At 34.1% G+C, this 13,275-nt stretch overlaps 1 protein-coding gene across 20 annotated transcripts in view; it reads right to left on the bottom strand.

Moving 5' to 3' along the window:
- traf3ip1 (TNF receptor-associated factor 3 interacting protein 1) overlaps window positions 1-13,275 on the bottom strand; it is a 62,547-nt gene that overhangs the window by 33,598 nt on the left and 15,674 nt on the right. For 2 of the 20 annotated variants that reach the window (XR_012384915.1, XM_009304953.5), the window contains exons 5-12: window positions 10,695-11,102; window positions 6,822-6,902; window positions 6,665-6,685; window positions 4,515-4,538; window positions 4,215-4,302; window positions 3,942-3,962; window positions 1,159-1,243; window positions 636-722 (exon numbers count right to left, since the gene is read on the bottom strand). Coding sequence is in view for 16 of the 20 variants with exons in the window: in XM_009304953.5 (XP_009303228.1) it covers window positions 636-722; window positions 1,159-1,243; window positions 3,942-3,962; window positions 4,215-4,302; window positions 4,515-4,538; window positions 6,665-6,685; window positions 6,822-6,902; window positions 10,695-11,102 (815 nt within the window). In the remaining 4 variants the exon portion in view is untranslated. 20 annotated transcript variants of the gene reach the window in all.

Here is a 13,275-nt window from a genome sequence, read left to right as displayed (position 1 = left end):
GAGTGAGTGGTGTGACTCACGGCGAATGCCATTCACATAGCTGTGGATTTATACTTTTACATCCAAAATGCTAGCTGGCAGTACGTTTTTATATTCCTCAGTGTTGAGTTTCTTCCTGGGTGTTTTGTTTTTTCTGAACGCTACCTTAAAGTACAAGTAGCTCAAACTCGCTCATTCAGAGGTAGGAACCGGCTGACATGCAACAACTTTAAACATAAACAAAACAAAAGTTTTCATCTGGAGCTCCTTCATGAGACTCCACACTTGTAAACAATCCCTCCATTGGGCTCACGGCTCTCAATACCACCCAAGCTCGTCACCACTACCAAGTTGTTGCGACGTGTAGTTACATTTTTTGAGAGGTGCACATCAGCATCGACGAGGGCTTTGTGACCACATGCGTGAGCTTGACGCAGAAGTATAAGCCTTAATATTAGCATTAATTCTTAAGCTATAATTTATTCAAGAATGTCACTTCAAAACAATAATGCGCAGATAATACATAAATTATAGAAAGCCCTGCCTCCTATTCAATTTTCCATTTTAGTATATCAACATACTGAAACAAAAGTCTCAGCAACTTCCAGTTCACGCAGATTTTAATATAAAGTGAGAAACTTAGTGCCATTTCTCACCTCTCAGCTGGAGTGGCATCAGTGTAGCTCTCTTGTCTCTTCACACGAGGAGCTGCTGGTCGAGCACTGCTTGGCCGTGGTAATCTTCTACTGACATAAACAAACAAAAGAAGAATAAACACATTCACACCGCAAATACACAAGCACTTTCTGTAAAGCATGCATGAGAGTTTTTAATGCGTGGAGAGTTGAAATGAATGGCAAGTTCCTATATGGCTGAATGCTAACAAAAACAGTCCTGAGAAGGAGAGTAATGATCTGGATGAGAGTGCGGTATCTTGTGGTTTGATCTTGCGGTGCAGTAAAAGCGAGGGATTTGCATCAGTGACTTCCATTGCCAGACAATCTCTCATGGGAACATACATGATACACTCCATCCACCCACAAATACCTCAGCACATTATCACACCCGACTTTTCTGTTGTTGTTGGATGGAAACTTCCATTTCTTATTTTTAAACCAACAAACTTACAGGATCATTAGCACCAATTAAAAAGGGAATAAGAAAGGGAGGGGAAAAAACCTGAGTGTTGTTTGCAGAGTGGCAGAATCTGTAACGTCCCCATTCTCAAGAGGAATTGGTTTCTCTGCTGAAGGAGCTTCTGCTTCTGGAAGAAAAAAATTCAACATATATGTATTTTTAAAACATTTATTTATGTGCTTTCTGCATTTAAAAAAAACTGCAACAATACTACAACAAAAGCTAGAAATGAAACAATACAATAATAATACAGGGGTGACATGGTGGCTCAGTGGTTAGCACTTTCGCCTCACAGCAAGAAGGTCACTGGTTTGAGTCCCAGCTGGATCAGTTGGCATTTCTGTGTGGTTCTTCCCATGTTGGCGTGGCTTTCCTCCGGGTGCTCCGGTTTCCCCCACAGTCCAAAGACATGCGCTTTAGGTTAATTAAATAAACTAAGTTGGCCGTAGTGTATGTGTGGGAATGAGTGTGTGTGGATGCTTCCCAGAACTGGGGTTCAGCTAGAAGGGCATCCGCTGTGAAAAACATATGCTGGATAAGTTGGCGGTTCATTCCGCTGTGGTGACCCCTGATAAATAAAAGGGACTAAACTGAACGGAAAATGAATGAAAAGCAAACAAACAATAATAATATATATAAAATGCAATACATAAAAATACTAACCTATGACAACAACAGATCACAGACGATCAAATGCAGACGAAAGCAAAATATAATTTGGCGGATCAGGTAATGCATAAATAAAAGTAACTATAAAGAAGCATTGTTCTTATATTACTAAAAATAAAGCATTATTTAAAAATGCATTTATTGTCAAATAATGGTTTGGGCACATTATTAAAAACATTATAGATTATGAATAGTGAATATCAATTACACTATCTTTAATTACTATGTTATTAACAGGAGTCATTGGTTATGCTTCCAAAAAAAAATCTATATTTTAATTACTTTTTAACTAAATGGCAAATGAGCAACAATGGTTATATACATGGCAAAATGATCTGTATTTATTTATGTAAAAAAGTATTACAAAAATCTGTATATCTAACAGTTGTAAATACAGTTTATTACATTTATATCAGTTTTATGAATGATAAAAGATAAAAGTATAATAAATACTAATAATTTTAAAAATTGATTTATTAATCTATTTTACGCATGAAAACCACTGTGTAATTTTATTTTTGAAAATATGTTTTACTCACTTAAGAAATTATTACCCAAGTAATAATTCATATTACATAATTAATAAGCCATATTTACTCATTTTTTGTTTTGTGTAATTTTAAAATACAAAAAATATAATATATATATTAAAAAAAAAAATATATATATATATATATATATATATATATATATATATATATATATATATATATATATATATATATATATATATATAAATCATATTATATTAAGTATTTTTATTATAAATTACAAAAACAATTTAACTTTATGAAAATAAATATATAAAGTAGCATTTTAAATGTTTTTTATAACAACATTAAATGCCCAATGCAAATTAAGGCCTAATCTCAATCAGTGTTTCCTCTAGGATTTTTTCCAGCTGTGGCAGCAGGCCTTTTAAACAAATTTACCAACTGCCTATGGCGTTATTCCAATGACAAATGGAGAAATGTTGTGAGCGCATTATTACAAGTTGAGATCGCAATTATGTAATACGAGCATGCGAATCTCTTTGCTTGCGCACTGATTTCCTGCTCGTGCACAAAACTTCTTGCACGCCCTCAAATATACGCCGCTTTAGAGCAGATCTTCATGTGCGCTCTCACAATAAACACTGCAGAAGTGTGATTTAATGCGTTTATGTAACAAGTATGTCTCCAACATTTATTAGATTTGCTAGAAATATTTAGCGGTTTTTATTTCAGCAGTTTTTTTTTAAAGCATGACGGTAAAACACGAACGCGGTTATGAATGTATTAAAACATATGTGTTTGTCATAAAAATTCGTAAAAATGAATTAAAAAAATACTAATTTGTGCATCTCCTGACTTCCGTGTGCAGCTATACTGTCGTGTGGCTGGTGTATTCTAGGAAATTTTCTTACCCCTTCGCTTCGAGTGTGGCCCTGAAAAAATCTCTCTTTCGAGTGTTATCTAGCCCTTTCCCTTAGCCCTACGCCTTCAAGATAAAGAGAATTTGGACACCCCAACTCCTTCACGTGAACCCGCAAAACGAGGGGTAAGGAGAAGGACTAAGGAGTAAAATTAGGATTGGGCCTAAATGCTAATACTATGTAACAAACTTTATGAGGTGAATCCAGTAGTAAATTTTGAAATCTTATAAAAAAAATAAAAAAAAAAACACAAAACAATAAATATGTGAATATAGCAGACAATTTTATCACTATAACATAGGTGTCAAATCCAGTTCCTGGAGGCCCGCAGCTCTGCACAGTCTAGCTTTAACCCTCATTAAACACTGATCAAACTAACTGAGTCCTTCAGGCTTGTTTGAAACCTACAGGTAAGTGTGTTGAAGCAGGGTTGGAACTAAACTGTGCAGAGCTGCAGCCCTCCAGAAACTGGCTTTGACACCTGTGAACTATAATATAATGAAGAAAAAAACTGTATTTAAAAAAACTATTTATAGTAGTAATAATATAGTATTAGTATTAAATATAATAGTATAAAATAATAATAGTAGCAGTAGTTTTAGGGTAAATTATGCAGCCCTACACAGATATTATGACTAGTTTGTCTTCCACTGCTTTTAAAAACATATTAAAGCTACTTGAAGTTGCAACAATTAATTCGTTTTGTGGTCTGGTAAGAGGTGCGGAAGAAAACAACACTTACCTCCTTCACTCTCTGTCTCGTCTGAAAGAAAAATACACAATCCATATCAACATTCAAGATAAACAACATCATCTAATGACGTTTATCTTAAATGTTTTTCATCGTGCTAAAATACACAGTGCATACATTTGAAATAATCCCACAATAATTCCATCCTCACATCAGATTCTATTCAGACGGAGTTTGTGTTTTTAAGCATTCAGACCAGGAACAACTAAACAGATCAAGATGCATTGTATATCAATAATTAACAAAGTCAGTTCAGCTCAGTACCTTGTTCAGTACCTTGACCTCCTGTTTTGGGCTTCCGCCGCTGTCCTTTAGCTGATGAAGGCCTTGGGATCCGGGAAGGACTCTCAGCCTGAAAGGAATGAGGAAAAGCATTCATTTCCAAGTATTACCAACTCCCCTGGAGCACGTTAACTGACATTTCTCAAGAATATGCGAGCCTGCTTTCTTTTCAAACCTTTAAGAAACAAACAATGTTGCAGACAAAAAAATATCACAATAAAGCCAGACAACAAATCAAAACAAAAAATGAAGGTGAAAACGAATTTCCCTTCAAGAAATTACCTGGATTTCAGTGAGATCTGAAGGCTGGATTTAGAGAAATCGCAATAGAAAACCTTAATTCTTTGACATTTACATTTATACAACACTAGCTCTGAACAGCTATGCCACAAGTCAAAAATAAAACCTTTCACTACTCTAAATGAAGAACTCTAAAGCTACCCAAGCTGCAAAACCCTTATAACTACTTATTCAAAGCAGAAATAACACCTAAATGCACATTATCAGCTGTTAGGGTGTATTTTAAGGGTATTTGCTAAAGCAAAGCACTATAGCCATCTAAACAAACCTACAAAAACACACACAATACAATAACGAAAACAAAAAACAGCTAATCATAACTCCAGAAATGTACAACTATGCACAGAAGGCGTACTGTAATATTTTTACACGAACAAAATATCCCAAGGAAGTGATAGATTTTTCCTTTGATCGGTTTGCCACACTAAAACAACTTAGTTTGAGCACTGTTAAAAAAATTTCTTTACAATTTAATTATTGTTTTATCTTGACTTTGGTATTTGCACTTGAGTCCACACCATATAAAAAATTGCTAGTTTAGCATATAAAAGATAGAAGATTCATACATTCATAATTTATGCCAGGTATTTGAATATTTATATTAAAATTTAAATACTTACCTATGAATTTAATTAATGAACTTAAAATTAAAAACTAAAGTTGTGCCAATATTGATGACAGATGTGAAAGCACCACGGGGTCATTTAAATCATATGTTCTTTATGTGCCCTATGTTACAGAATTACTGTATTTATTATTTTACGTTTATGTCTAAGGTGTTGCAGGTAAATATAGATCCATCCCCTGATGTTGCCATTTTTGGGGTTCCAAAGATTTGGTCCAGGTTAATTCTAAACAACTTAATATTTTGGCCTTTACCTCATTATTAGATAGGCATCATATTCTACTTCACTGGAAATCAAAAAAGCCTCCAACTACATCCCAAGAGCTTGTGGAAACCATGCATGTTTTTAAGTTGGAAAAGGTTAGATGCTCTGGAAAAACTAATTTCTTTAAAAAGTGGCAATGTTTTATAACATACTTTACTCTCTTAACATCTTGCCTTACGTTTACTAGATGCACTCTCCTTCCTTTTTAATTTATTTATTTCATAGTAATTTAATTATTGTTTTTTTCACTATTATTATCTTATATTGTTAATTGTGAACATTTACTTTCAACATTGACAATGTATTTGAACATTGCATTGTTAATGTTGAATGTCTGCATTCTGCTGATTGTAATTTTCTATTAATTAATTGATAGAATAGATTTATTATTAATTAATGTAGTTTAATGCATTTTCTAACATAAAAACCGCACAATACATTTATTACAGTACTTGTTCATGTTGGTTAATGAAAACACAGTCTTTCATTGTTAGTTAATGTTAACTCATGGTGTATTAACTACACTTAGAAAAAATCTGTTATTTTACTTTTTTTTTCCCTGGCAGCTGTTAAAATTGCAGAAATTTACCCGTAAAATAACAGACATTAAATTACAGAAATTTCATTAAATTTAAATTTCTGGTAAATTTCTGTAATTTAATGTCTCTTATTTTACAACAAATTTCTGTAATTTACTGCTGTTATTTTAGGGGAAATTTTTGTAATTTAACGTCTCTTATTTTACAATAAATTTCTGTAATTTAAGGGTCCTTATTTTATGTTTTTTTCTGGCAACCCCGCTGCCAGAAAAAAAAAAAAAAAAAAAAAAAAAAGAGTAAAATAACAGATTTTTTTTTTTTTACAGTGTAATGTTAAAAAGCATGATGGATGTTAATAATGCAATAGTAAATATTGAACTCTGATTAAAAAATGCTGTACAAGTATTATTCTTTATAAGTTCATGCTAGTAAAAACGTTAACCAATGAAACCTTATTGTAAAGTGTGACCCAACATTTTAACAACATATCTATTACAATATGCCTGAGAAGCAGAGAAAATGTCACCATGGCAGGTAAAATTCTTAACCAATCGCCCAACGTGGGCGGTAAAAAAAAATCCTGATTGTGAGTCTAGAGAAGACAACCCTCCACCGCCAAGACTGTCAAAGCACAATGCTAAATATGCAAAACAGCTATTATTCTACAGCAAAGCAGCCACTAAAAATCACAACAGACTCGTACCTCCAGTTCACCGCCCTCAGCCTTCAATTCACAAAAACAAAGACAGGAATAAAGATGAGAAGAACCATTACGTCAACCCATGACCCACACCATCAGAACAAACGTAAAGGGATTAGCAGAGTGTGATGCAAACGTGTGAATCTGATATCATTCTTACCTCTTCAGTTTCAGCTTGGTGTGTTTTACTTGCAACCTCCGGCTGAGGTTTTGACTTGCTGATCTCCTCCGCTGCCTTGATCTACAGAAAAGTCAAGTTGTAATTGTGTACTGAAAGTGGAGAAACATTTACAGGTATTCAAAGATCAAACAACATCTGTTTTCTGATCTAAAATAGTGAAAAATTTTAAATGTTACCTAAAAGCACATTGAAATAAAACATAATAATAATTTTGATATGATCTATAAAAGTTTTGTTTACACTTTACAATAAGGTTTTATTAGTTAGTTTATTTACCAGTGGCGGGCCGTTATCGGCGTTAACGTGCTATTTTAATGCGAGACTCTTATCGTGCGATAAAAAAATGTTGCCGTTAATCTATTCTCAAAGTTGGGTTGGGAGTTGGGCGAAAAAAAATCTCAAATCGAATGCATTTCCATTTATTCAAATTTAACTTTTAAAAATGTCTACAATCAAATGCTTTGCTGCATTTTGAAAGAATGATTATATGATTTTTCATACACCTTTAAATGTCAATTTTGTATAAAATCATAGTGTATGCATCAATCTCTGAACTTGCTGCATCACAAACACCAATATTTAAACAATTTATAAATAATCACTTTCTGGCCAACAGACATTAGGCATGGATATATATATATACAGTTGAAGTCAGAATTATTAGCCCCCTTTTGATTTTATTTTATTTTTTTAAATATTTGCCAAATTATTTTTAACAGAGCAAGGAAATTTTCACAGTGTGTCTGATAATATTTTTTCTTCTGGAGAAAGTCTTATTTGTTTTATTTCGGCTAAAATAAAAGCAGTTATTAATTTTTTAAAGAACATTTTTGGGACAAAATTATTAGTCCCTTTAAGCAATTTTTTTTTTTGATAATCTACAGAACAAACCATCGTTATACAATAACTTGCCTAATTACCCTAACCTGCCTAGTTCACCTTATTAACCTAGTTAAGCCTTTAAATATCACTTTAAGCTGTATAGAAGTGTCTTGAAAAATATCAAGTAAAATATTATTTACGGTCATCATGACAAAGATAAAATAAATCCGTTATTAGAAATAAGTTTTTAAAACTATTATGCTTAGAAATATGCTGAAACAATCTTCCCTCCATTAAACAGAAATTGGTGAAAAAAATAAACAGGGGCGCTAATAATTCAGGGGGGCTAATAATTGTGACTTCAACTGTATATTGCAATCATCATGTGCTTGGACCCAGAAACCGATTAGCATGACGTCACACTGAACAAGCGGATTGCAGTTTTGACAAATATTCTTTTTTTCAAAATGCCTTACAGAAATTGTTCACCCAAAAATATAAATTACCCCATAATTTATTCAATTTAAAGTATTCTTTTTGTCAGACAAACACAGCTGTTTGTGAGTTGTTTTACCATTTTTACCTGAATTTTTTATGCTGTGTAATGGAGTAAGATTTTTTTAAGCTTCTAAAAGCACATAAATCTGTCAACCCATATGGCACCAGGCATTACTATCTACTTGTTCTTAATGTATGAAATACTGTTTCCGGGTCCGGGCCGCTACTTATTTGAATTGAGAAATATTCATTTATGACCACTTCTTAGTCATTTCACACATTAAAGTGAACTTTATATCAAATCATAGTGTACATAGTGTCTCTGGACTTGATGCATCACAGACACCAATATTTGAACAATTTATATAAAATTTAAATTAATTTATATAAACAATTTATATAAACTGTATCACTTTATAGCCATGGGATATTAGTCATGGATATATATATATATATATATATATATATATATATATATATATATATATATATATATATATATATATATATATGTGTGTGTGTGTGTTTGTGTGTGTGTGTGTGTGTGTGTGTGTGTGTGTGTGTGTGTGTGTGTGTGTGTGTGTGTGTGTGTGTGTGTGTGTGTGTGTGTGTGTRTATATATATATATATATATATATATATATATATATATATATATATATATATATATATATATATATATATATATATATATATATATAGATATCTCCCCATACAGTTTGATAGAGCGCTTGGACATTTCACGTGACGTCACACTTAACAAGCGGATGTAACATAATATAGTAAATTACTTTTACAATGGTGGGTAAACTATGGGGTAATTTTCATTTTTTGGTGAACTATTCCTTTAAAACCACCTCATGAGAGCGTAAAAAACATTGCTAAAAAAATGTATTAATAACAATTTTTAATTATGTTTTTATTGTTTTAATTTTTTATACTTATGGGAAAATGTACTGTTTGGCTTTACTGTCTATCCTAATCAAGAGTTAAATTGTTTTATTTAGTTAATACACTCATATTGTTAAATAAATTTCACATTAAAAAATGAAAATTTTCTAATAGTCAGTGGTGTAAGGTAACAAATTACAAATGTTCAAATGTTCAGTTTTTTCAGGAATCGTAATTTACTAAGTAGTTTTATAAATGTGTACTTTTACTTTCCATTGAGTACATTTTTAGTGCAGTATTGGTACTTTTACTCCACTACTTCCCTTCAACCTGCTGTCACTACTTTATTTTTTCTTGTCTATGGGGATTCGAAAAAACAGTCCTGCGAGTCCAATCAAATCACGCATAGAAGGTAAATCACATCATAATGAACTTCCCCAAGACATGGGCGATTTACAATTGCAGCAAACTGTTTGGAAGCATTAAAAATGTCCAAGAAGATGTTCATAATCATCACACGCATTGATCAAGAGACTGTTTAGATGCATGATGACTGAAATAGCCTTAAACACCCAGCAGGCACAAGACGTCAACATGACGTCAGATTGGCGTCGTAGCCCAACGTCGTGGGGACATTGCGTTTTGTTTGTTAATGAAAATCAGGTTGAGATCAGAACCAAACGTCAGGCCGACGGCATCAATGTCCAACCTAAAAGCAACCAAATATCAATGTCTAATGATGTTAGAGCTTGACGTTGTGTGGACATTACCAATATGATGTCTATTAGACATTGGATCTGACGTCTATATGTTGTTGGTTTAAGATGTTGGCTTGACGTTAGATTTTGGTCACTTTCTAACACAACCTAAAATCAACCAAATATCAACGTCATTTGACGTCGTTATTGGACATGAAAATAATATTGTCCTCAGACGCTGGCTAGACATTGAATTTTGGTCACTTGACATCACAACCTAAATCTAATCTAATATTAACGTCTTATGTCGTTGTGTGTCTGCTGGGCAATAACTAAATGCACTACAGAATGTTACGTTTACACACATCCACAAATTACATGTAAATGCATCAGCTTTTTAAGGCATAATACTCACTTCTCTTGAGTACTTTTGAAAAGGCTACTGTTTACTCATACTTTGAGTATTATTTACAACAGATAGTTTTACACTACTTGCACTACATTTTTAGGCAAGTAACAGTACTTTAACTTAAGTACGATTTTCAGTACCCTATCCACCACTCTTAATGAGAAACCTAATTTTAGGGTATTGGTGACTGAAATATGCTTGTATATTACCAGTATCAGAGACTCTTTAAACAAGAAAGCCCTGCGCACGTTAAAAATGTGTGAATTCTGTAATGTATTTATTTAATTTTTGCATATGTACATTTTGTATAATTGTTTATACTAACCCCTGGCATGTTTATTTTTTATTGTAAAATGTTATATGCTGTTCTTTAAATAAAAAAAGTAAAATAAAATAAATATTTCTGAAATATATGAATGTTTTTGTGAAACCGATGTGTTTTCGTAGTGAATAATTTCAGGGAAAGGGTCAGAATGAGGTTTGAAATGAATAATTTAAAGTATGTGTCAGAGTCATAAAGCAGAGCGAACCAACCTTTCTGTCGCCTCTGTCTTTTAGTTTCTCCTCAGTCTCTCTGGGTCTTTCTTTGTCCTTCTCTTTCTCCCGCCGTTTCTCGCGCTCACGATCTTTGTCCCGTTCTCTGTCTTTGTGAGATTCCCTCTCCTTCTTCTTATCTCGATCTTTATCCCGCTCTCTCTCCTTCTCTCTGTTACGATCCTTCTCTCGTTCCCGCTCTTTCTCTCGAGTCTTGTCTTTCTCCCGATCGCGGCTCTTGTCCTTGTCTCGATCTCTGTCTTTTGTTCGCTCTCTTTCTCGGCCTTTGTCAGACCTCTCAGCATCTCGTCTGCGGTCCTTGTCGTCCCTCTTGCTCTCTTGATCTTTGGGTTGATCTGGATCTTTCTGTTCTCGACTCCCACTGCTCTCCTTGATGCCCTTCCTCTCCTGGAAAACAGACAAGACAAACTTTAATAAACAAACAGTTAATAATATATAGCCATTTACACCAAGTACGATAACCATAAATATGAATAGATTTAATGTTAATATATTAATCTCCACACAGACAAATGATAACCATCTGTTTATTTTTAGAATATGCTTTTAAAGCACAAATGAAATCATTGGAGGTGGAGTGGGGGGTGGGGTTTTACGGGGTGATATTCCGGGAGTTTTCCGTGAGTCAGACCGAAACGGGAGATGGGTCTGAAATATGGGAGACTCCGGGGAAAAATGGGAGTGTTGGCAGGTATAAACCATAGACTGTAAAATATATAGACGTAGTGTCTGTGACGTCACCCATAGTTTCTGAGGAGCGCAAAAGAAGCCACAAGTAGGCGCGGAAAAGCGCCGGCATTTTGTTCACGTGTCATCGCACTCACGGCGGGATACCAAACAAGGGCAAAGAGGCGGAGAGTGAGCGGAGCTACAGACACCTGCTGGCATTTTGCTTGGACCTAGCTTAGACAATCTTTACTTTGGGAGAACGCTTAATACTTTATCACCTGTGACTCGCTTGTATTCTGACCACATGTGCTTGGCTGTACACTATATCAATAAAGTGTTTAGACTTTTAAAAATACTGTAGTAATACATTAAGCCACTAAGTATTGTTCTTATAATGTTTTCCTACAGGAGGAAAAACCGAATTACTTCCAACCGCTTCAGATATAGTCTGTGTTAGTAAATGCTGAGCTATATGAAATCCAGGCATAACAGGCATAACACTGTATAATAACACTTCAGATGACTGTTCTACAGCCCACAGCAAATTAATCTGTCAGATTCTGGGGTGCTTTACAGCTCTAAAGAACATTAAAAATGATAAATGATCTTAAATAAAACAAATGCATTAATAGAGATGGTTTACAAGTATATAACTTTACTCACATGGCAAACGGAGGCCACATGAATGGTTTGTGAGCAAAATTAAGTGCACACAGCATCCCATATCATCTGATAATTGTAGGAAATATTCCCAAAAGGCAACTGACTGTGTAAAGCCACATAAAACAAAACGAAAATACGATGAACATGCCGAAATCAGTGGCTAATCTGCTGGAGTCAGCTGAGGTGTTGTGACAGCGACCAGCGAGACCTAACTGTCAATCAAGTGGCCACGCCCTTAATTATGCAAACTTAACATTACCTAATATAAAGGAAACGGATGAGTTGTAAAAAAAATTCACCCCCCTCACAGTTGTCATGAAGGGTAATGTTAGCTGTATGAACCAAAATCTTTATTTGTACCAGGTTGTAAACACCTTTTTTTTCTGCTGTAAAGTTGGCCATTCTAACATTGGGCTCAATTGAAATTTGCTCTATTATGGAGCCAGGACTAGCGGATTTTTGATGAATTGCAGTTTCAGTTACTTCCGTATTGGCCTCCCGAGGGAGAGCGGGAGGTTGCCGCTTGGTATAAACATATAAACCACTCCTCTCCTACTCCAACAGTTTTGACAACAAACCAAAATGGTGAGGAGGAGGAGGTGTCTGATGGGTTGTAATAATTCTCTTGAAACCCCTTTTCCCATCTTTCAGAATGAAATGCTTACTTTACCACATCCAATCAGCTTGCAGTAGAAAAACAAGCCACGCCCACTATTTTCATTTGATATTCCATTTCTTTAGGACTGCAGCTTGCAATTTACGCTGAATTTAATTCAGCATTATCCCTTGTAACTAGCAGGTGTCCTTAGTGTACTACTATCACAACATGATATTGAGCTCTTGATGTTTAATCAATCTAATCAAACAATGAATTTAGCAATCGTAGTCAGTTTCCCAGCATTTCAAAGGCAACACAAAGATACTGAAATTAGCACTGGACTTCTGTGGTACGTTAATTTAACAAGATTTTCTGACAGATTTTAAAATTTTGCCTCAAGTTAAACTAATGTGATATAATAAGTGGTTTTTATAGCTGTGTGTGTGTGGCATGTAAAAAACTATTATAACAGAAGCATTTCATAACACTTTAAAGTTAACAATAGCCCAGACAGCTTCATCTACACCAAATCCTAAAAGTCTTGGTTGACGTGAATACAAAAAAAAGACACAAAAACTAAGCCAAAGAGGGGGAAGGAGCAGATACTTAAGGCAAAAGAAAAAAACATAT

The sequence above is a fragment of the Danio rerio genome, chromosome 9, assembly GCF_049306965.1.
Source record: "Danio rerio strain Tuebingen ecotype United States chromosome 9, GRCz12tu, whole genome shotgun sequence".
NCBI classification, from domain to species: Eukaryota; Metazoa; Chordata; class Actinopteri; order Cypriniformes; family Danionidae; genus Danio; species Danio rerio.
Note: the sequence above shows the minus strand (reverse complement) of the source record. Positions and strands in the feature narration are given on the sequence as shown.